The 24,220-nt window shown below is 40.8% G+C and overlaps 2 protein-coding genes across 7 annotated transcripts in view; one reads left to right on the top strand and one right to left on the bottom strand.

The window, feature by feature from the left end:
- Positions 1 to 24,220, bottom strand: part of OSGIN1 (oxidative stress induced growth inhibitor 1) — a 63,622-nt gene that overhangs the window by 38,850 nt on the left and 552 nt on the right. For 4 of the 6 annotated variants that reach the window (XM_039382560.1, XM_039382562.1, XM_039382561.1 and 1 more), the window contains exons 1-4: positions 23,965 to 24,218; positions 21,858 to 21,906; positions 1,904 to 2,032; positions 530 to 634 (exon numbers count right to left, since the gene is read on the bottom strand). The gene's annotated coding sequence lies outside the window, so the exon portion shown is untranslated. Of the gene's footprint in view, positions 1 to 529; positions 635 to 1,903; positions 2,033 to 21,857; positions 21,907 to 22,584; positions 22,863 to 23,964; positions 24,219 to 24,220 lie in introns of those variants that run through there. The other 2 variants (XM_039382565.1, XM_039382564.1) reach the window with 2 other exon arrangements.
- Positions 97 to 15,853, top strand: LOC114003259 (receptor-interacting serine/threonine-protein kinase 2-like). Its single transcript, XM_039382552.1, has 12 exons — positions 97 to 169; positions 2,516 to 2,677; positions 3,348 to 3,501; positions 3,701 to 3,856; positions 3,976 to 4,118; positions 4,344 to 4,393; positions 5,397 to 5,558; positions 6,312 to 6,397; positions 7,860 to 7,928; positions 8,213 to 8,378; positions 9,268 to 9,420; positions 10,759 to 15,853. Exons 2-12 carry the CDS (start codon positions 2,526 to 2,528, stop codon positions 11,061 to 11,063), a joined length of 1,596 nt encoding a protein of 531 aa, XP_039238486.1. The 5' UTR covers positions 97 to 169; positions 2,516 to 2,525; the 3' UTR covers positions 11,064 to 15,853.

The raw sequence follows: 24,220 nt of genomic DNA, 5'->3' as shown, positions 1-24,220 counted from the left end.
CAGACTCCGAGGGAAGGCACATCAGCACAGACTCCGAGGGAAGGCACATCAGCACAGACCTGGCTCACAGCAGCACAGCTCGGGCCGTTTGAGTCCGGCTCCCAGCCGGCTCACACCTGCAACAGTTTCACTCCATCCTTCCACAGTTTTTATGCTTCTCTTTCCAGAGGTAAGCTGATTTTTATTTCCAGTTTCTTTTCCTGAGACATCTATATATGTTAACATAGAGATTCTCTCGTACTAAGGAAATATCTTTGCTATGAGTTATTTTTTAAAAATTACTTTATAATTAGAAACTTGAAATGAATAGCTTTATAGCATTCTTCCTCATGCCCCTGCCTGCACAGCCGGGACAGGATGGCAAAGTTATCCCAGACTCTTAGTGTCTTACTGAAAAATAATACTAAACTGTTCCTTGCATAGGTCACCTACAGAATACTGGTTTGGGGATTTGATGGTGAGATTTTAGAAGGATCTAGGAGAAAAAACATTCAAAAGAGCAGAACTATTGAAAAAATGTCTTTGTTACCTTGCAATCTGGAGATTACAGAGAGACTTTGTTATCTGTAGTTCCTTGACAGTTCCATATTCAATGATTAGACCTTCCAACTGCTTTAGGAATTTGGGTAGCACCCTGCATGAATAAAACATTTCTCATGTTAGGGTTAAACTCTTCTGGAGATTTTCAGCAAATCACTTGATGCTGAGGTATAGAAACAGATGTACAAACTCAGACACAGGGAGAATGGTCCTTGGCATGTCATGACATGGTTTGTAACTATGAAGGTTGAAGTGGTTTTCATTTTGATTTTAAAAAATCCTTAGTTAAATTAGGTTTTGCAAATCCAAAATAGGACCTGATGATTAGCTTTAATTTTTTATCTAAGTAGCCAGTTAGCAAGAGTTTAAAAAATTCTTATATCTTTATCTGATTCAATTTTAAATAAAAATAACTTATTTCAGGAATGGTTTAGGTGCTAAATTCATTACTTGATCTTCCTTGCACTGTGTTTGGAGTTGAGTACATTCTTTTAGCCATTTAAATTATTACTTATTGCTGTATATAATAAAAAGGAGACATAATTTTGCTGCTGACAGCCTTTTGATTACCTCCTTTATATTTAAGATTGTTAGATCTGTATGGTCTATCTTTGCAACTTTAAGGGATAAATGGCTCATTTGGAAATTTATCTTCATTCAAAGGAATATTTTCAAATTTTATGAAACTGTTAAACTCTCTGTCAGCCTCATACCATACTGGGTTTATTCTTTAAGGAAGCCCTTAGAGAAGCACCTAAGGCAGTTAGTGCTTTCAAGCTACAATAATGTAACAAAAGGCAAAAAGTTTAATTGTGCTTTCCTATCAGAATGAAATGCTGTTAAAGCTGAACTGGTAAATCAGCTGCTGTGTTTTTATTTGCATTTTGAGGATGGTTAGGTGCAAAACTGAGGTTAGTACCCCTCTGGTTGTGGATGTGCCTGCAGGGAGAGACTGAGGTTAACTGAAAGTAAATTGTTCATGAACCACAAGTTCAGCCAAGATCAGGGGTTAATTTATCTTCTAGTTTTTGTTTCTATTTCAGTTGTAGAGAAAAGGTTATCTGCTCAAAGTCAGAAGACTTTCAGGCCTTCTGCATCCCAGGAACTATTTCTGTAGAGCACAATTCACACTCAATAGTCCTCCACAGTTACTTGAGTCCCCTCATCTCATTCCTTTTCTAGCCCAGGTCTGCTGAGCTACACTTTGAGTTCTGACCCACTGACTGCTGACCCTGCAGTGATCCTTACCAATGCTTTTATGCCATGTGTTTTCTTAGACTGCTTGTTTTCCTCCTTCACCACTGACTTTTTGTTACCTCTAGTCTAATGGAGCTTCAGAGATGTAATTAAAACTGGTACTCACATGGTACGACAGTGATGCTTTGCAGAAGTTCTCTCTAATCCACGTGTGTTGCCATGCAGAGTGTCTCAGACGTGCAGCTGGGCCTGGAGAGGGGCTGTACAGGGACTGTACTGGCCAAATTAGGGGCTGCTGTAAAGACACAACTCCATTTATCAGAATTCTGCCAGTCTACAGCAGCAGAAAATTTGCCTTTTACCTTGCTTTTGCATTCACATGTGATTTATTAAAGAAGATATGCAAGAATGATGCAGAACATGCTGACATGTGTTATTGAATAATTGTCTTTTCAATCTAACTGTAAGATGCTAGTTTGTTGTCCACATAAATTCAGTATCACTTTAAAATCACACCTTTTAATATAAATAATGGCCTAACATTTCAAAGTCATCAGATGGAAATAATGATGAGCAACTAATTAGCACCTTGCAGCCTCAGATGGCAAGTTAGGTCCAGACACTCCTTGGCAATTAGTGCATTTTTCCTGTCTTTATAAAGGAAGGCTTTTGCATTAGTTATTTGGGAAGTAAGGGGTGGTGCAACTTCACTGTGCTTTGGTAGTAATGACAAAAAGTAGTTCTTAGAACATTTTTCTTTTCTGCTTTTTCCCTCCAGCCATCAAGAAATGGCCTATCCACTGCCTGTGGTAGCCCAGGAAGATTTGGAAAGCTTTACAGTGACCAGAACAGGCTCAGGCTTTGCACTCAAAGCCTTCCACATCTCTTGGAACACTCCCATCTCTGTGAAGCTGCTGAGCAGCCAGGACACTACAGAGAGGTGGGTGTCTGATCTGCCAAGTGACCCCCAGGGGAGCCCAGACCTGCAGCGGGGCCGGGGCCGTCTGACCCCAGCACAGCTCCAGCCTGGAGGCACCTCTACTCACAAACAATGGCTTTGGACAATTCTTGGTAGAAGTAGAGCTTACTCCTGAAGTAATTAATTGTGTACTATAATAATGTATACAAACCCTGATCAGTAATCCCAGCATGGTGTGGGATTATCTTTCTGGAGGTCCCTAAAGAGATCTCAGCTGAACTTAATCAAAACCAGCACGTACAGGTGAGAGTAGGAAACATGGGCAGGATTACAGTGCAGTGAGATGTGCATGGAAGAACATCATTTCCTGGGAAATGGGAATGTCACTTACAGCAAAAGGACACAGTACAAGCTTTCTCCTGCCTTCACACTTCAATCCTGCTTCAAATTGTACTCTTATGTCCATATTAAAGCATCCAGAGGTCTTTATATTGCAAAAATACACTACACAAAGGATTGCTTCATTTTCTTAGAATTGTTTGGAAGATTACATAATACGTGTTTATTGGTAGAATTATATTGCCTTGTGATCAACCATATGGTTCCCTCTCATTTCCACATCCTGCAGTGTCTCATCTCCAGCTGGAACCCCCTTCAGTCTCACCTGCCTCTAACTGGATCTTTTTTACAGGGAGTGGAAGTTGCTGCTTCAGGATATAGCAGCTGTCAGAGGTTGTGAGTCTGAACGTCTCCTGCCTCCCCTGGGGATTTACCAATGCCATGGACTCATGGGGTTGGTGACTGGATGGATGGACAATGGATCCCTGCACTCGCTCGTCCATGAGGTACAGAAAAGGTGTCATCTTCTGGCTGGCAAAATTAATGAAAAGATCAGCCAACGAAGAACAATCAGCATGTAAATTATGGTCACAATCTGTTCTTCAGTTTCTGGATTGTGCTTCTGTTTGGTGGTTCTGTTTGTTGTCAAATGAAAATGTAAATAGCAACAATTTCACACCAAACCCTGTATTTTGTGTAACTCAGCGTCAGCTGTACCCAGAACTTCCATGTCCCTTACTCCTGAGGATCCTGTCAGATGTGGCTGAAGGGCTGCATCACCTTCACAGCCTCCAGCCTGCCTCCTGCCACTGCAGCCTGAAACCTTCCAATGTGCTTCTGGATGGACAGTACAGAGCCAAGGTAGGAGCCTCAACTTTTCATCTGTTAATGTAAAATCCAACTGCATATATTTATCTGAAGAGTCAACATTTAGTACCAAGACTTGATGTACTGTTACTCAAATGATTTTTTCTCTGTAGATATCAGATTATGGTCTAACCAACTGGAGGAAACAGCAGCTGAGGTCAGCCCTGCAGAACCAGAGGAGCTGCCAGGATTTAGTGTACCTCCCTCCCGAAATCCTTGAAGGAGGCCTTCCTTCCCAGGAAGGTGATATTTACAGGTGAATGGAATTTTAAGAGCAGGTCATACCTAGTCCAGGCTACACTCTACAATGTTGCCAAAATACTTATCTTCAGACATTACAGTAAAAATGCCAGACCTTGGATAGACTGTCTTGAAAAAACTCCTTTTTCTTAAAACAATAAACTTGCTCTTAGAAATGAGAACACAGATACAGATTGCAAACTAATGAATGGTCTTTCACTGTTTTGGGTTTTTATTTCAGTTTTGGAATAATGTGTTGGGAGAGCCTAAGCAGACAGAAACCTTTTGAAGGTATTTATCTCTGTTATTCATGTCAGACTTTTTATTGTCCGAATCTTGTCCACAAATTCCCTTATTTTAGGGAAATTATGATACAAACAGCACTGTTTTTTTTCAGATGTCCCTTTGCCTTCTCTTACAGCACAAAGCTCCACATTCCAGGATGTAAAGATTAGGATTTCTCAACAAACCCTCAGTGTTTCCAAAGAAGTGATCTCTCTTCCCCCATTTGTAGCATCTCCCTGTGCTTGCTGAGGCACCGTGTCACTGAGCTGGGTTTCAGCTTGCCTGTAGGGAGCAGGAATATCACTTCACCTTTGTCAGTTATTAAGTGACAGGTAGTAATTGAATGGGCATAAGACTAATTTTTACAGTTGCCATGAGTTTTAAATACCAATCAAGAAATGTCAGTTCATGCTGAATCCTCTTCAGGAAGCATCCTTACTTTCTTTGTGTAAGGATGCAAGTGTGAGGCTCTAGGAATGCTCTCTGTTTCGTGCAAGTGGAGATCAGTGAAAGCTTCATTCTGCATGGCAAAATTGATGGAAGGACTCCTGCATTCTACACACTGAGAACCCCTGAAAAACACTGCCCAGAACAATATCTCCGTGTGGGTACAGCTTGTGGCTGCCACCTTGAGGCTGCTCCAGCTGGGGTTTTGTACAGTAGGAGTTCTGTTCTTATAATGCAAGAGTGAGGCTTTTTACAAAGCTATGCTTAGAATAATCACATGTATTCCTGAGGTGTCTGTGCGCGTAGTTTACAATGCAGGTTTATAGATCCATTTATGACTCAGTGTTTGGACAGAAGTGTTTATCCTGAAATATCCTGTTCCAATCAATAAGTAGCTATAGCTACAGTTAAAGGTTATGGTAAAAGAGTGTTAATACATTTTTGCTTTTAAAAAAGCAGTCTTTGTTTTAAAATACACAATATGACTTATGCTGAATGTAATTTAAAGAGAGTTCTGAGGTCTTCAATATTTTTTGCAGTGACATTTTCTTTTAAACTGCAGGTCAAACAGCCCTGCTGGAGGTTCTGACAGGAATCTGCTGCAGTTCCCGGCCTGGCCTTTCAGAAGAGTTTATACCAAGCAATTTTCCTGAGAGGGACAGACTATTGCACCTCATTGCTCTGTGCTGGCATCAGGATCCAGCTCACAGACCACGGACTGCAGGTGACATTCAGGATGTGCTTTCTGTGTAAGATCTGTGATGGAGAGGGTCATTCCAGGACCATTATTTAGCACTCCAGAGCCAGCACAGCTGAGGTGGGAGGGGGCTTTAGACCCTCGGAGCACCTGAGATATTCTTTCTGACTGAAACTTCTTACCATAAATTGCCTTACTTGTCTCCAAAACTGTGTTTAGTATAACGTAAAAATACAGGAAGGGATATTATTGTTCATATATATACACATATCTAATATATCTACACTAGCTTAAGAAAGATCAAACTGCCCTTAGCATTTCTCAATTCCAATGCATAACCAGTTCCTTTTGAAGTGTGCTATCATTGTTTACTTCAGTGGAATTGGTATGTTTAGCGTCTGTTTTTAAAAAGATAACTAAGAAATGTTAAAATTGTGATATTTGAGGGCTTTTGAAGTTGAAATGCTGAGGAAACAATTTGCATATAGCTTTATTGTGATGGATTTATTGAGTCCTGAGTAAACATTCTGCAATTAAGTTCATACATCTGTGTGAACATTTAAGAAAATATGATTTTCATGTGACTGGAACCATTCTTTAAAATCAGGTCAAAGGGGAAACCAAGAAAAAGTATGAGGTGGAAGTTGTGTTAAACTCATTTTATCTAGTTCATACATCTTCTCAATATAATAGTGAAGTTAGTTGCAACATGCTGATGTCTAAATATATATATGTTTTCATACACAATGTGGTATTTATAATGCTTTATTACCCCTGCAGAATGTGTAGATCTTCTAAATGGAATTTTGACTAGTATAAATAAGGAGGTAATTTCCACAGCAATCTACAGTCTGATGGATGCAAAGGTTAGTGCAAAATTAAGTTTCGTTCTCCTACAAGGATTTTACTTGATTTGTTCAATTACAATCTTTGTGATCCAAACCCAGGAAAGGCCTTGTGTTGATTGCTTTAATGGCTGCACCAGAGAGCTGGAGCATACCCTTTGGCACTCCAGGCTCATTTAGAAACTGTAGAAAATATACTGGGAGGGTCTCTAGAAAATAAATCAATTGATACCTGCTATTTTAAAAATATGAGAGCTTCTTTCCAGTCACCACCTGTCATCAGCCTGGTAAACCCATGTGAGTAAGAACAAATATTAGCCTCAAGTCCTTCAGATTAGGGCTAGAACCAAGGACAATTTTGTGTGTACTGGTTCCAGACCAAGTAGTCCCAGACCTGGACAGTCTGTACCTGCTGCAGCTGTACCATACCAGCACTGTTCTGTGCCCTGCACTGTTCCTACATTGACATGCTTTCAGGAACAAGGCAATTCTTGTCCTACAGTCTCAGAGGGTTCTCTGATACCACAGGGATGGGTTGGGAATGGCCAACAGCTGAGGGACAGCTAACTCCATGTATGTCTACAATGCCATGGGAAATCTGGCCCAACCGTGACTGCCACAAACAGAGCTGTCTCCTACCCAGGTAACTGAGCCAGCCGTGGTGGGGAAACCAGGGGATGAGCTGCAGCCCTCAGCCCAGCCCTCTGACTGTGCCTGCAGTTACACAGCCCGTGCTGCACCCTCGCTCTCACTGCTGGGCCTGGGCCTGTTGTGGGAGGGATTATTTCTACCTGTTGCAATCACATTCTGGGACTGTAGAACAGACTTGATCAATGTTTTAGTAGCTGGCATAGTTATAGTCAAAGTCATTTTTACTACTGTTGAAGTTTATTACCAAATATTCCATAATCTAATGCTTTGGTTGCCCTTGAGCAAGGTTTTATTTTTCTATTTGCTGAATTAGTGAAGAGCACTATTTATTGTTCAAACTGATAAGTCTAAAATTACTGTGAAAATGATACTGAAGTTTCTTGAAAATTCTTCACAACTGTTGAAGTATAAAAACTAAAAAATAGTTTAACAATCTGCTGTGGATGTAGGAATGGGAAAACAGTTACAAGTATTGACACACCCTTATTGCAGACAGTTTGGCACACTAACAGCATGGCTGTGCTGTTTGGATCCTTGAAGGAAAACATGTTATAGCTAGCCCAATCTCTCTCAATATAGGCTTATTTTCACCTTTTCCTGCATGAGTCAAAAATTGGTTTTAAAATAAATGTGAAACACCAGAAACAGTAAGAGGGTAGAATTTTGTGTCAGATTCTATGCCCACTGACATGTGTTAAAATGTAAAATTGCTCAGTGCAATTCGTTGTCAGCACATATGAGCACACCTTAGAGTATAATATCGATTGTCAGCATAAATTCTTGAACAACCCACATCTATCCTCACTGGAGTTCCTGTGCTTTCTCCTGCCAGGAGAGAGCGCTTGATGCTTGCAAAGGCTCAGCCCCGTACACCCTGCAGACAGGCACCTGCAACTCAGAGGTGAGCACAGGCACGACAGTCTGCAGGAGCTCTCTCCTGACAGCCCTGCCACTGCACGGTGCAAACACAACGCATAGTGCAAAATGTCCCTGCCCAGGGTAACTCCCCCCAGGCAAACCACAAACCCCACTGCTCTCCCTGGTTCACAGCAACTGCCCCTGACGTGGCTCTTGCAAAAACAACATCTTCCACTTCAGATTTGTTCTGAACCTCGCCTGTTTAGAAAAGGGTTTGGAACAAAACTTTCCAAGAAGGTAACTCTTCTCCATTTTGGTCTCTTTCAGATCATCAGTCCACCAAAAAACAACCGCTTAATCAGCAAGAAAATTCCTTTCATAGTGCCAAGCTCAACTGGCCTACTTGATAGCAGTGGAAATAATGCAGGAAGAGAGAATATTCTTGAGATGGGTCTGTCAAATACTATCCCACAGAATGCAAAAACAAGAAAAGGTGTCTATCTTGAACTATATTTAGCTCCAGCTATTATAAGAAAAGCATAACTATTACTAGTTGTTCAATGTAGAAATGTTATTTTCCACGTAAAATTGTCCCTTCTCAGAGTAAAGCTGTGCCTTCTACTGGTATCATCTGAAGTGTGAGTTCACTGCAGGAAACCAGAGACACCACAATGTTTTTTGATTAAATGTATAGATAGAAAAGCTGGGTTTGCTAATTTTTTCTAGAATACTGAGCTGTAAATATAGAGTTGCCTTTCCCTCACACATCAAATATTGAGTGTTGGTTTTGACAGAACAAGTCCCTCCTGGGAATCCCACTGCTTTGTGCCACCAGGAATAACTGCTTTTTCTGTAATTTGCTAAGAAAAGGAGATATGTTTTAAAAAGACTATGTTGCCAGGAACATGTGAATGATTCCTGATAATCACCATTCCCATGTAAATAACTTCCTTTATCTTTCCAATGTGGATTTGTCCTATCCAAGTGTTTACATTTGTGTCAATAAGTGATTTTCTGTACTTCCCATGCTTTTGGATACAAAAGTTGAGACACAGGAAATCAATTCACTTGGAGCAACATCTGCATTTCCAAGCCCTTTAGTTCTGACCAACAGCTCAGACTCATCACAGCACAAAACATTCCATGACTTCAGTAACAAATTCCTGCAGGCAGTTTGGGAATGTCTGGTGTGTGCAGTAATATACACCAAAATCTTCCTAGGAATAATGGTGTAGAACGAAGAGCCAGAAGAACAGCCAGTAATCAGTAAGCACTCTCAAGTCAGTCCTAAGTACCAGTCTTCTGCAGTGGGTGACAAATGGATAGTGGTTTGTTGTTGTTCAATTCAAGGGTCTAATCTTGCTCATCTTAACCTTTTCTAGATCATCCAGGCTCTGAGAGTAGAAAACCACACTTGTTTAGGAAGATTGCTTTATCTGGTTCAGCTGCAGACACACAAAGCAGTCAGGATGTGGCCCCACTGCTGGCTCTCCAGCACAGCCCACAGCCAGTGCACCCTGGACAAGCAGTGACAGGTGAGGCACCACTCCCAGCTTGAGCTGGCAATATTTGCCTTGGCCAGATCTTAGCGATAAAATTGTTTCAAATATTTCTAAATATTAAGATATTTCTAAATTTTGTGCACATTTTTAAGTATTTAGTGTAATAGATGCTCCTAATTTGATACAAATGTCTCACGAGTCTATTTATGTATAACTGCTCCTCTCTTCCCAGAAGTCTTGGAAATGACCATTGAGAACATTGGCTCCAGGGTCATTGCCCAGAACATTCTTTCCAGGATCACTGTGAGGCTGAGAACAGTTCTGAAAAGACCATAATAAAAATACAAAATATATACCACACACTGAGTGTGAAATACACTAATTGTTTAAGTCTGGGATTATTTGTTTTGCAGTCTTTAGCTGTGCATTGTATACCTCTACAAGAGTAGCTACTGACCACAGAAACAGGTGACAGGGTGCCCTCCGTTCCCTTACTCACATGGTCTCAGGTCTCCCTACAGAACAGAGGCAGAAAGGCTCAGCTGCTGGTTTGGAAAGCCTCACTCTGCCTGTGGGTGAACCTTTGGGAGCTGGTTTTGCTAACTTTTTGCAACCTGGCTTATGATAGTTCTCAGCCTAGCTGGCCATCTCCATGGCAATTCACTTGAGTGATGACATAATTTCTGAATAAATCAACAGACTAGATCGTGCAGGAAAAGTTCATCACACAACACTACAGCAACAATCAGAATGACAAAGGCATGTTCTCCAAAGCAACATGGCTTCTGGTTCTTAATTTTCTCCTGTACACTAAAAACCCTGATATCAGTGCTAAGTGTTCTAATCACTTTGTGAAAAGATACAGAACCCAAAGCTCTCGACCATTTTGCCAAGAGTATAACTTTTCTTATCAGTTTGACTTTGATGTATATTCATTTTCTCAGTTTCATGCTACATGTTTCAAATGCTTCTGCTACCCTAAGCTGTTGTCTGTCCTTCCACTTTTGACAGGAGAAAGTTTTCTCATCTGTGTCAAGCCAAGCTGCTTTGCATGAGGTTTGATACAGATGCTCAGTGAATAGCACAAAAGACCTGAAAATCTGCTCCCCTAAAAAACTGAGCACTTAATGATCTTTAGAAAGATCTGTAATCTGATCTTCATGAGTTTCAAACAAATGATGAAAATACTTTGGACTAGTTTTGAACATAGAATGTAAATAAACTAACTCTTCCCACTTCCTTCCTCTACTGAGTTTATGTTTCTGGTGTTGATGTTACCACTTGCTAAAAACTTCTGGAAGAAAATAATACTAGTTTAACACGTTTTGTTTCCTTTTCCCCTTCCACTTCCTTTTCACTTTTTGTTTCCAGGTCCTTGCTGCAAAGGAAACTTCTGTCAAATCCTCACCTGCCAGAGACAGAGCATACTGAGCTGCATGACAGAGGGACGCCTGAACCACCTGCTGGACGTGCTTCGCTCGCAGCAGACGCTGTCCCGGCCGGACTACGAGACCATCACCTCCCACCCCACCGTGACCGGCCGGGCCCGGGCCCTGCTGGACACCTGCCTGTGCCTCGGGGAGAGGGCAGCACAGGGGGTGCTGACTGCACTGTCAGGGACCAAATGCACTCCTCTGGGACAAGTCAGCCACTGCCCAGCCTGCCCTCTGAGGTGAACAGGCTGCTGCTGTGATGCAGCTCTTCGCAGTGTTACACTCCTCTGAGCACCAGTGCTTTGTCAGGGCAGTGACTCACATTGGCTCCTCATACCAGCGACCAAAGTCAATCCTTCCTACAGCCCAGGAGTTTTGTAAGATTGAAAGGCTTCAGAGAATCAAGAAGTATTTCTTCAACAGGGCCTTAAGGAAGACTTGGAAGTTGTTCTTGGATGGGAGACTGCCTGGGAATACTGAGTGCTGGAGGCTTCCTTGCCTTCTTCTGAACTTATCCATGGGCACGGATGCTTTGGAGTGTCCTGCTGCTGCCTGGACTCATCCACAGGTCACAGACCCTTTGAGTTCACACTGGAGTTCCAGTTTGTCCAGTACACAGAAACACTGCTGTTATCAAAATGTTCCCAGGCACAGCAGAGTAAGATAAGTGGTACAGCAAGCAGTGACAGCAAAAAGCCAGCCACCAACAAGCACTAATGTACAGGAGGCAGCAAGCCCCATGGCAAGCACAGAGCCTGTCAACAGCTCAACAGCAAGAGCAGCTATAAATGTGATCTAGCACATTCCAATCAAATCTGGTGTTGCCTTGGACCCTTCAAGCCTTGTATTGGGTGCTGTGACTGTGTAAGCTCTGCTCAGCAATAACAAAAACACCCCTGAATTATCGACACTGTTCTCGGCACAAATCCAGAGCACAGCCCCAGAGTGGCTGCTACGAAGAAAATTAACCCTACCCCATCCAAAACCAGCACGACTGTGAAGGAAAATAAGATTACTCTAATTATAATGAAAATGATGATATAAGATGCCAGTTTTTTGAAGGCCCAGTGGGATTTCAAGCTCCACAGCACCAGATTAACATGAGAATTTATACAATCTACAGGTATTTCAAACACAGAACCATGTTACTCTGTTTCTCTATGTTGCTTTTGTTCTCTCTGCAGTCTCAAAGTGCTCACTGAATTCAGCAGTTTGGCAGATTGCAATTTTAAGTACAGTAATATGTTGTCTAGGCACACTTAAAGAGATAAGGAATTTGTTACATCAAATTTCCAGCTACAGTACTGCTGAAAGCACAAACGTAACTTTCTTTTACATAACTTAATTAAACTTTGAGATTGTCTGGAGATAAAATATTGTTACGATTAAAAGCAATGTCTATCAGGATGTGTTGACAATAGTTTTGCTTATTAAAGGAGCTAAATATCTATTTCACAGTTAATTTTTTTTTCAATCTACACTTTAAATGTGAATTTTCAACAGTCTCTGCTAAAAAAGGGATGTGAGGAAAAGAACTGCTGTCACAGGGTTTTGCCTCTTTAGAAGGCATAAAATAATCTGAGCAAAACAAATAAACATTCACCTGTGGGACACAGTTCCCAGTTTTTAAAAGAGAAACTGGCAATACTGCTGAAACAATTATCAGCTTCTGTTGGACACTTTATGCTTCTGTGACAGATGTGCTGGCTGGCAGGCTATGCTGATTTTTTGTCATTATGTTTTTGACACAGAAATAGTTTCAGCTCTTTCCTAGAAACAGCTGCCTACTTCAGAATATAATCTGATGCCAGGCCTAAACCCAGTCTCCAATGTTAAATGCAGAACTGGCATCAAAGCAGTGGGAGCACAAGTTATCAGCGTGATGGTTTTGAAGGGATGATACCAGTTTGTTGGAATGACACTGCTGTTGATATAAAAAGTTCTGATCCCAAACTAAAATACAGTAAAGTGAAAGCAGCACCATTTTGTCTCACCAAAAATCTAAACTCTCTTAAGGCCTTAGTGTGTTGGCTGTGGAGCAGTGTCTGATGCTGCTCACTGGTGTGGAACATCCAGCTGCTCAAAGCCTGTGGTGTTCTGAGTGTGCCCAGGCTGGTGGAACATCCAGCTGCTCAAAGCCTGTGGTGTTCTGAGTGTGCCCAGGCTGGTGGAACATCCAGCTGCTCAAAGCCTGGGGTGTTCTGAGTGTGCCCAGGCTGGTGAAACATCCAGCTGCTCAAAGCCTGGGGTGTTCTGAGTGTGCCCAGGCTGGCTCTCCAGCTGAGATCCTATGGCCCTTGTGCTGCAGTTACCTTGCTACTGCAAAATAGGGTAGAATAAACAGCAAAGACAGAAGAATCAAACTGTTCTTTAGTATCTGTGGGAAGGAACAAGGCTTGAATGTGAACAACTGGAGTTCCAGGAAGGAAATATAAAACATGGGAAACTCTAGACAGCAAAGGGGATAAAAAAACAAAGTCACTTCAGGACCAATTAGGAAAGCTCTCTGCTGCAGTTACTTAGAAAAAACAAAACTAAAATAAATAGATGTTAAAAATTACAAGTCATATTCAAATTTCATGAAGGTATTTAAACTTATTAAAGGAACAGTAAGTGGGGTAGGTAGACGGTTATTTTCCTGACTTATTGTAATGTATTTTTCTTCTTGATGCTGGTTGCAGCTATCTTTTGCTGATTTGCAAAAAGATGACTGTCCCTTGCCCTTTGTCCTATCTATACAACACTTTTATCTGAGCTGGGATACTTCCTGCAATGTAAGAATGTCTGCACTAGAATTTGCTTGAGGTTGATTTGTGGAAAATTAATCTGAGATACTGGAATGAAATGTTTAAGAGATTAGTTTTTCCAGGAGAGAGTAAGACAAACAAAGCTATAAATACCACTCAAATGCTGTTACAGTACCTGCTAAACAGTTCCAGAGAAATCAGAGGAAGATAACAAGTGCATATTCATAAAACACTAATCTACAAAATTTCAAAAAATGCATTAGTGGACTGCTGGCATACACAGAATTTTACACCACGTGAGTAGTCCAAAATGTACAGACCCTAAAGCACTAATGAAAACATACTAACCCTCAAGGGTTCTTATTTTATTGTTTCAAGTCTGCATTCTACATAACCTTGTAAACATTTTTCCTGCTTGCACAGGGTTAGTCACTGGAGCTGTTCATGTGCAGATTTGTAAGGCAGGCTAAGTGCAAGTACCAATACTGTGCTAGGGAAGGACCCAAACATCCTGCAGGCAGGCACAGACTAAGGTTCCTTCCCTGCTGTTTGCTCAGTGCTATACAGCTGTTACCCAGCATCTCCTCAATAACATGCTGCCTCTCAGCCTGCTGGGGTTTTTTATGCTTCAAGAAATTTTGTCTTGCACTATATTCCTTTTCATTCTTTTCCTGCCCCCTTCTTTGCAAAATACTTTCTGGGTGCTCAAAAGGCCTTAGCATAATTTGATTTTTTTTCCTTTTCACGACAAGTAATCCCTTCCTTGCTTGCCTGGTCCTACATTCCCTTAGCTGAGCACATGGTTGACTTGACAGCTGGTATGTCAGCTGAGTTAAACAAAACTCCTGGGTTTTGAAGGTAAGTCCACCATAAATTAAACTACCTGACAAGGTCTGAAAAGAACATAATTAATGAGTTATTTGTGTTACACTAAAGTCAGCATAGCTGCAAGAACATATTAATTGTAAGCATTTTACTTAACCCCAGCATGACACAAATGGCAGACAAGAAGCTCATACATACTGTTTCCAGCTCTTGTAATGACAGAAATTTGTGATCAGTATTTCTTATTTCCTGCCTTTATTTCTCTTTGCTACGAATACATCCCAAGTAAGAGTTACAGAACTCCTTCAACCAGGATGAATTAAATGGCAGTGATTTAGAATAAGAACTTATTCACCCCTTGAAATGTGACAACATTCCAAAATACCTCAATATCACATAGCAAGCAGAACCTTCCAATCCATACAAGCAGAAAGCACAGACGAATTTCACCCTCTCAGAAGTAACCTGCCTGTAGTTCAGAAAGTTCTGTACAGTTAATCCTTCCCTTAGATTTCAAGAAAAAATGTCATATTAGTTAACAGAATGACTACCAACATTATATTTGTTTGTCCTTTTGGGCGAAAAAGGGCTCAAAGCTTTTTTTCAGCTCATTAGAATGTCACCAGGGGAAAAAGATAAAAAATGAGAGAATTGACTAAGGAATACACCCGGAAAATTAAAAAACCCCTGACTGCATGAGACTTTTGACAGCCCTCAGCTCTAAGCATGGACTGAGGAGAACCCAGGAGGGGGAGAAAGGCAGGGAGGAAACCTGATGTGTAAGGACAGGTTGATAAAGTTGTGTTTGGTCTAGCAAACAGGAGATGAAGGGCACAGCAAAGAGTGGAGCGGGGTGGTGAGCATGCAGTGAGGAAAGAGAGCACCTGCTCTGTTCTTCTGGCTTTGTGATTCTGGAGTAGCTTTCAAACAGGGGCTTAAAAAAGATTTAAAGGCCATTATGAAGACAGGCTCCTTCTCCACAGCCAGAGAAATTAGCAATATTCATGGAACTTGTTTTTTCACCTGATCAAGAGTTCTTTAGTTGACAAAATTAATATAAACAACAGTGATTTGCTAAGCTTTGTTACCTCAGGCTGTTCAGTTTATTTATGCAAACTACAAATGTTTAAATCGATGTAAGGGAGAAATGAATGTATTTTTGCTGGGAGTTACATAACATGAATATTTATAAGTGGTGTAGGCACTCACTATTTATTTCACTAACACCTACCTGTGAAGTCATGTGCCTGTTAGCAAGTCAGCCACCAGGACGATGGACTAGAGAGAATTTGAATTAAAGAGCCCTGGAGATTACTTCCACCCTTTACAGTGTTTCTGTGAATTCTAAAAGGAAAAGAAGGCTTTCCTACATTTTTGCCTCTCTGCAGATAATAGTTGGTCATCTTCTCTCAAATACAATGAAAATCTTTTCCATTTTTATTAAAAGGTAATCTTTATTAAGCAAGATCTCTGTCAATCCATTAAATGTTTGCTGAGAGAGCCACTGAAAAACGTAATCTTTTTCATGTAGAAAAATTAACTATTTTGAGACTATTTATTACCGTGAACTTTCTCTTGCCCCCTTTGTCAATTTTTAAAATGGGATTTTCTTTGCACTAATGTATTTTCCTTCTTCTTTTTGCATGAAATTGCAGGAATATTAAAAAAAACCAACAACCCACCCTTATGACATACAATGTTAAAATGCAAACAAGATAATAGGACAAAAAAATAGGTCCTTACTTGTGCTGAACTGGCGTGACCTCACACAGAAATTTGATTGTTTTTCTGATAAATGCATGTCTCAGACAGGTTTTACTAAACCCTGTATGAGACTAAAAGATTTACAGCCAAAGAAATATTTCGACTTGGGGAGGCTTTCTGCAAAACCAGCTATTACTGCTCTGCCCTCCCTTCTGCTCTGACTCCTGCAGAGCTGGTTAAAATGCAGTCTGGTATGTCTGGGTGAAACCTTTTCTCTCCACTGAAATCAATCACCTGCTGGTATTCAAACCTGCAGATTTATTTGTTTAAAGAAATCTCTCACTTGGGTAGAGAACTCATGATATGTACAAGAGAAGACATATTTGTATGCTAGTTTATATTATGTCTTTCAAAACTAAAATTACATTTCATTTTCTGTGTGATATATGTCGGGGTTTGAACTCAGCTGTTGAATTTTATTTTATTTTAATGTGTTCAATAGGAATGTTTTCTTCTATCCCATTTACCAGCATACCAATATAGCAATTTAATTCATTCTTAGAGTCAGAGAAGCATTTAGACTGGAAAAGACCTTCAAGATCATTGAGTCCAGCTGTAAACCTGACAGTGCCAAGTCCACCACGTTCTTAGCTGGTCTGAGACTATTTATTTTGTTTTAGACCCAGTGGTATCTCTCAGCTTCTTCACCCAAATGAAACCCCACCTGTGAAAGCTGTTGGGCTCCAATGTTCCTTACACTCATCTTCAGCAGCAGGAGAAGGTGCCCCTGGCCTGTGGCCAGACCTCTCCTGCTTCTAACAGTGCCAATTAACTATACCAGTTAATTGTGCACAGTGACAGCTGCACAGGGAAAGGTGCAGGAATGATTTGTTACTTTAAGATATGCTTGGGCATGAGAGGATTTTTCTTGTTTGTTTTTACAGCTGACTATCTAATCACAGATGTTTTTTCTTGCACAAAGGAAGCCTTGTTAAAGAACAAAATAAAAGATAATTATCAGGATTTCACAGCTGTAATTTTACAGTATGGTATATACTGGATTAACTCCAACAGCATGCAGTGTAGCTGTCTCCTGTCTCTTCTGATTGTTTCAGCACAGCCACCTAACATAAATATTTGGGGTTTGTTTTAATAACACAACCTCATGGTTAACTACAACATATGTTACTCTAGCATAGAATAATCCAAAATAACAATTTCCCCAGTGATACAACACTTCAGTAATAAAATTTGTCCTTTGCCATAAGGACAACTAGGGAGTTGTCCATGGAGTGTGACACGGAGCAGCCTCCGTGATCCACTGCCTGAGGTGTGGGGTGAGGACACCTGCAGGACTCCAGCCACACAGTCTGTTGTGTGAGATGACACTGATGACCCATCTGAACAATTAACCTGCCATCTCCTACAGTTTCAACAGAAGGTGAGGTCTTCCACGTTTTCCCATACTGACACTGAGGTAAAAATAACTGCCTGACCTCCCCGAGCAGTAACACGACACCTGGAACCACGAGGTGGAGTTTCCTCTCTCATCCTGCCCAAGCTCTCACACAGTGCTTGCTCTCACTTTGCTTACTCTTCCAGGTCCATGGAACAGTGAAGACAACAGTCACCAATGCTGCATAAGCGCCCATGTCTCATTAAATCAATGTTGTTGGTATTAAGAATGCCAATATTGTAGCTTTGAGATTTAAACTAAGAAAAAATAGTACTGAAAAAAACAGCAGTAAACTTTAACAAAAGCAAATATTTCTTATGGAACTAAAGTATTCCTGTAAGTGTCTGTAGCACAGCTTTGAGTGTTTTCAAAAGTTTGATTTATGGCACTTCACAGTATGTGACTGGGAAGCTGAAAAGGCTTTTCATAGTTGTGGGGATCTTGCATAACTTGGGAAACTCCTGGTAGTTCTTAATTAGTCCACTACGACTTGCTCTGTGGGACACTGGACACACCAACTAATCAAGAGCCAAGTGTGGAACAAAGGAGGGAAGTGCAAAACACTCAAATAAACTGCTGAGAAATCATTTCTGAAAAGTTAGCAAAGCCAACCATCATTTTAATTTCAGGCCTGAATACCTTCTAATATTAGCAAAGAGTGGATTAGACACTGGAATGACTGTGCTGGCAGAAAAAAGACTAAATCCATTAATAGAGATCCTATCTACTGCAAAGGCAAATGGACTGGCAACAAATCCTCTGTGTTTTGATAAAACACTTTCCCTAATCTTAAAGACTCTCTTGGCATTAAGATATTTTACAGCTCAATTTTTAGGGTGGACTTTTAAATATTGAGACATTCTGAAAATCTTACTCATGGAACATGAAGTCTTGGGCAAGAACTCAGCAAAAATGTCCAGGGTGCTCTGATCTTGTATTTGTGAAACAACATGGGCTTCTTTATTTTACAAGGTGTGCCTGTGCTACACAGACTGCAGAAACAGAACTTATTTGTCACTCTTTCCTCACATACACATGAGTCTGTTCTCCTTATAGGCAAGATGCATTAGGTCATATTTGATTTGCACGTGCTGTGTGGAATCTGTGCACAGAAAGGTCTTTGGGATTATGTTTTGGGAAACTTTACTTTTAAAGACAACCTAAATTTGGATCGAATACAAATACAGAATCCTGCAGAAGTCTGAAAGTTTAGGGAATAAAGGCTCTCCTTACTATGTGTTCACCCAACCATTGTTCCCACTACTGTAAAGTATCTCTAAATAAAATGGGAAGGAACCCTTTTATTAAGGGTACAAGTTTATTTGCATTGTACAAACATTTCAGGGTAATTCAGTAATTGAGAGAAAGGCAACAGGAGTGCACTAAAAGCAAGGGTGCAAGAGTGGGATCAGCACTGATGGGGCTGTGCTGCAATGTGCTGGATTCAAAGTGGCTCTGCTGAGGAACATCTGGTCGAATTTAAACAGCGAAGTTTGGACTCAGCATGATAACACAAACAAAATGATGATATTGGCTGCAGCCTGTAGTAACCAGCTGCTTTCAAACAGGGTATCAATGTAACTACTGCTGAGTATTAGCAGAATCTTCTAAGCTGCCATACTCCTGCTTTTAATCAGAGACAGAGAGACAGGTACCACAAGTATATCAAAAAAAAGGACTCACAATAATAGAAAGAAATTTTGCTGTTTTGAAGAAAGTCTGAGCAGTCACATTAGAAGGCCAGAGTTACACAACATAAAATAAATGCCAAACCCAACAGATGTCTTCAAACTGTCTCATCCAGAAGAAATTTATTTAAATAATGTCAAACTGGGTTACAAACATTATAACTAAGGACTTCATATTCTTCAATCACAGTACCCACATACTAATTTGGGACCTGAAACAAGAAAAAGATATTTATTCTTAAGAAGCTATTTTTACAGCCAGAAATCCTCCTTAGTTTGTTTTTTTACATAATCACTTTTAATAGCCTTCAAAATAGACATGGACAAAGAGCATTATCTTTAAAAATCCCTGCAGTGTTATTAGTCTTGGTGAAACAATGATTCTAACTCCCACGTTGTTTCCCAAGAAAGTGAAGCCATGATTCAGTCACTCTCATTAATAAATAGCCAGATCCTAATGAAATTAATTCAACACAGACAAGACAAATTGTATGATCAAAGGGTAGGGCCCCAAAGTTGAATGGTTTAGTTGTCTAAAACATCAAGTCAAAGCATCTATTTAAAAATAAGTATATCTACAAGGGATTATTTTTTCCAAATAAACCCCCAAAATTGATCAGGAAAAACTTGATGTATTGAACATTCCACTTGTAATAGAGAAGATTACTTGAGCAAATCAAAATAGAAAGTGTGTGGTATTAATCAAAACAGTTCTGAAAAAATACTATAAACCTTTGATGTTTATCTGAAGATGTGGATTTTTTTTGCTGTTGTTTCTTTGCTCTCCTAGCAAAGTTTTACTGATAACATTTGAAAACTTGTCCATATATTAGAAGATATCTATTCCCACTTTTGTTCTGCAGCATGGACAGCACTGAACAAAACCAGCTTATAATCAAGTGCAGCAAAGATATGTATAAGCAAAAATTTTGGTGAGACTGGATGAGTCAGTGAAAAGGAAAAGGTACCCGAAAGGCAACAGAACCAGACCAGAAAAATAAATTTTAAGATGGGGTGTTAAATCTTATTTAGAGTCTGTTTTTAAAAACCAGTATAGAGAAGCTAAGGTTTCCATAAAAGAAGGACTAATGTTAATCTTCAGAGTATTTAAATAAGTGCAGTTGGACAAGACAGAGACATTCCACAGTTTCTGTTCCTTAAAGGGATATTTTCCACTACCTCCTCCTCCTCCTCTTCTCTCTGCTCCTAGCTTACTCCACACTTGTACTTTTGTGATTATGACAGTCAAAAACTTATCTTCACAAAAGTATTGTTTTCTGCCAGCTTAGTGAGCAGAATTGTCTCACAGAGGGGGCCAGGCAAGAGCCAGAGCCAGTCAGATGCTGAAAGCCATTGGAATAGGAGGAGACATACAGCTGGGATCAGGGGAAGATAAATTTAGAAGCCTAAATTTAGACCTTTCCCTTTAATTGCCTAGCACTTTGGTGCTTGTAGTCACTCTCATTTGTAAATAACACTTACTCTGCCTAAACCACCTAGAGTAGAAATTTCTATGATGGAAAGAGGGTGGTAAAAAGAAGAGGAAAAGGATCAGTGAATCTGGGTTTGTAAACAGTCACTCAGCTGTAACCAAAGAAAAGAAACAGGGACACTTGCATTTTTTTTTAAACTGTTTCTGTTGCTCCCCTGAAAGACTACTGAATATGTGGCTGACACTGTTCTTTGAGATCATGAAGGCTGAAAAACTACAAAAAAATAATCTCTGCTTTTAAGTACTTATAAAAGTTGTAATTTCCTGGGAGCTGGCTAAAGTCACAGATTTATTGTCCCCAAAAATTTTATAATCCCTATGAATAACTCTTGTGTCCACAGAATGTAGAGTTCAAAAGAAGCATGAAGGTGGTGCCAGGACTCACTGTGTATGGTAAAATTTCAAAAGGAACCAATACAAATTGTCAAACCCAGGGCTGGAAGCAAATGTCCATTACAGTCCATAGCATAAGGTCCCTGTTGCAATGAGTCCCAGTCACACACACACAACACACCTTCAGGGCTGACTTTAAGGAGCTCAGGACATGCTCGTTCTTCCATGAATTAAGTGCGTGAGCAACACGTTCTTGGGAGACTTATGCAGTTAAGGATAGGCTTAAACTCACTCTGAACACCAGAATGAACTTGTGTTCACAAAGCCAAAGTTTAAGGATTCAGATTCACTTCGATTTAACAGCAATTTTTACCTTGGGTTTGTCATGTTCTAAAACCACTTAGTGAATATCATGTGGACTTGGCTTCCTGTAATCTGATGCAAGTTCAATTTGGTTTGTTTAGGAGTGTTTAATCTGCTTATTCTTCAAGCTTTTTGAGTTGAATTACATTTTCTCAGATGTATCTAAGTGGCAATATTTTTTTAATTTTTTTAATGGCCAGTCTTCGCGAGCGAAGATTTTGGGAATATTAGACAAAAAGAAAAAGATAGGGCAAACCCCACAGACTTAACCAAAACTCCGTTTGACTTCCTTCTGATTAGCTAAAGGAGATAAAATTTTAACTTGATTAAATTAGTATCAGATAAAATCCGAGTGGAAACAAAGTCTTTTAAAGCTTTCTTTCTCTCCTACTGCTTAGAGAATAGCACTTCTGTGTAAACATAACTTACCAGTGGCCATTCATGGAGCACCAGGGATGAACCAGGCAGTTTATGTCATCTGTAACAAGAAGAGAAGAAATAAACTAAGGAGTCCACACTTATATTTGGCTTCCATAGTGAAACTGAAGAAGTAATTTATAAAGTATGAACCTTTCCGAAATGGACAAAAATATCTATTTGGATGATTATTCTGAAGTTTGCTTCTGGTCACCTGCAAACATTTTAGAAGCATCATCTACCCTTCTGATGCTGTCCTAACTTGGATCTCTCATACCAACCTCTACAGTGTTCTAAGTTTTCAGAATTCAGAAGGTGAACTTCTATTTCGAAATCACCAAATGGGCATTTTTTCCAATAAATATTTTTCGAGGTTCTAAAATAAAATGTCATCCTCTATACTTCCAGTATATGCCTAATAATTTGTTTCCTATGTCTCTTCAGTTCCTAAAGGCAATTTTAGAATTAGTTCACATTTTATGAGTGCATTTTTTGAGGAGTGAATGTTTTCTTCAGTAGATTCAATTATGAGAGAGCTTAAAAGGCAGTCTAGCAACAGCTGAAATCAGCTGCATCTTTTGCATTCACACTCAATCCACGTTTTAATTAATGTGTGAGACGACTGGTGCAAATCCCCACCTCCCTGGGAGATGCTCTGTCAGTCCTACAGAACACAGAGCACCAGCAATATTTGTAGCAATGACTTAACACCTCATGACTGTTTTCTGGTTCATATTACCTTTATAACAGCAATTAGTTTCAGATGGCAGGAATTGGAGTTCTACTCTCGGGATGTCTTTTAGGGTTTTTTTATCTTCTGTCAGTGCAGTATAAGTGGCTTAAAAACAAAGACATTGCCTATCAGGACTGTTGAGCTCCCAGAAGGCAGCAGACTGGTTTTGTTTGCTGCTTTGCAACACTGTCAGTAGTTTTAGGAGGTAATAGATTTAGTGTAGTTTGTGTTTGACAAAAGCCAAACAAAGAGTTGAGACAAAGATAATTAAAGAGCTGAGATGATCAGGCTCTTCAGATTATGATCTGCAAATGACAGTTTGTTTTGCTATGGTGCTGTCTAGTTTAGAAATTAAGTCTAATGTAATTCTCTTCCATATATGCACTTAAAAAGCCAACTTCCAGGAAAACAAAACAAAACAACAAAACAACTTTCTTAATTCATTGTTGTCTAAACCCAATGTAAGGAATATCTGGAGGTGTAGAGGGGGGCAGCAGTCGCCTGGTAGCCTGATTGTCTCCGTGACAATGAAGGAAAACAACTCTTTGATAAAACACACAAGCTTTGAGAGATGAAGTAGGATGGAAATTAGAAATGTAAGCCTTGTGGCAATAGAATTGGACTCCACTATGACATTTACTGGCACACTTACAGATATTACAGTCCGTAGTTTGCCTTTCTCTTCTCTTTTATAGCCTATAATTTTTATTTGCCCCCAAGGTTTTTACCCTCTTGAAAAACGCCACCTCTGACTCATCTGAGACTGTAGATAATAAGCTTGGACCGGTGGAGGAGTAATTATATTGTTTAGAGCAAGACAAAGACTGATGTCTCCTGAGCCCTCTGCCTCGCAGGTAACAGCAAAAAGGGCAATAAAAGAACATTAAGAGGGGGCTGTTGCCTGGGGTTCACTGCCTTAGACTTGGGAAAACTATTAACCTGCTAGAGGAAGACAATAAAGCCTTAATTACACTACCAAGATAAATCTGCTGAACGGCAAATTGCTCACCATTATTTCCAGACACCACGGGCCATTTTAAATCGTGATTCTGGGAGACAGAGCCAAATTTTTAACAGAGCCAAATTTCGGGCGTAGCTGTGCCTCTCCTGAGGGCTGAAACACGCTAATGGGAGTATTTTAAGGGTTCCCTTTTAATTTCTACGTCAGCTATGACTGGCGCTTATCACCTATGCAGCGGCAACCCAAAATATCACCGCATTTTACCGTTTCGACCCTCTTGGGCCCCTCAGCCCCGAGCCCGAGGGTCCCTCAGGTGTGACTCGTGCGGGTTTAACTCTGTGCAGCGCCGTCCCCGGGTCTCAGGAGTGCCCCCGACGCCCTGAGGGACCGAGGGCCCGGGCCGGGACAGGGCTCCGCGTTCGTACCGTCAGCGCTACGGCTGCTCTCCATCCTGCCCCCGAGGGAAGGCAGGCGGCTGGTCCCCCGCTCCGGGGGAAGCGCTCGCCGCTCTCCTCACCCGCCGGTCGCGGAGGGGCCGGCGCCAGCCGCGGGGGGCGCGGGGCAGCTCGGGCCCTGCGAGCACCTCCCGCCTCCGCCGCGGGTGGCGGCCGGGCCGGCGAGGCCCCGGCGGCGCGGGCGGCAACACCGACCCCGCGGCTTTCCCGTCGGGCGCGATATAGC

Source organism: Pipra filicauda, unplaced genomic scaffold, assembly GCF_003945595.2.
Source record: "Pipra filicauda isolate LSUMZ 115617 unplaced genomic scaffold, ASM394559v2 scaffold273_size1055052_pilon, whole genome shotgun sequence".
Classification (NCBI taxonomy): Eukaryota; Metazoa; Chordata; class Aves; order Passeriformes; family Pipridae; genus Pipra; species Pipra filicauda.
This window is presented reverse-complemented; position numbering and strand designations above follow the sequence as displayed.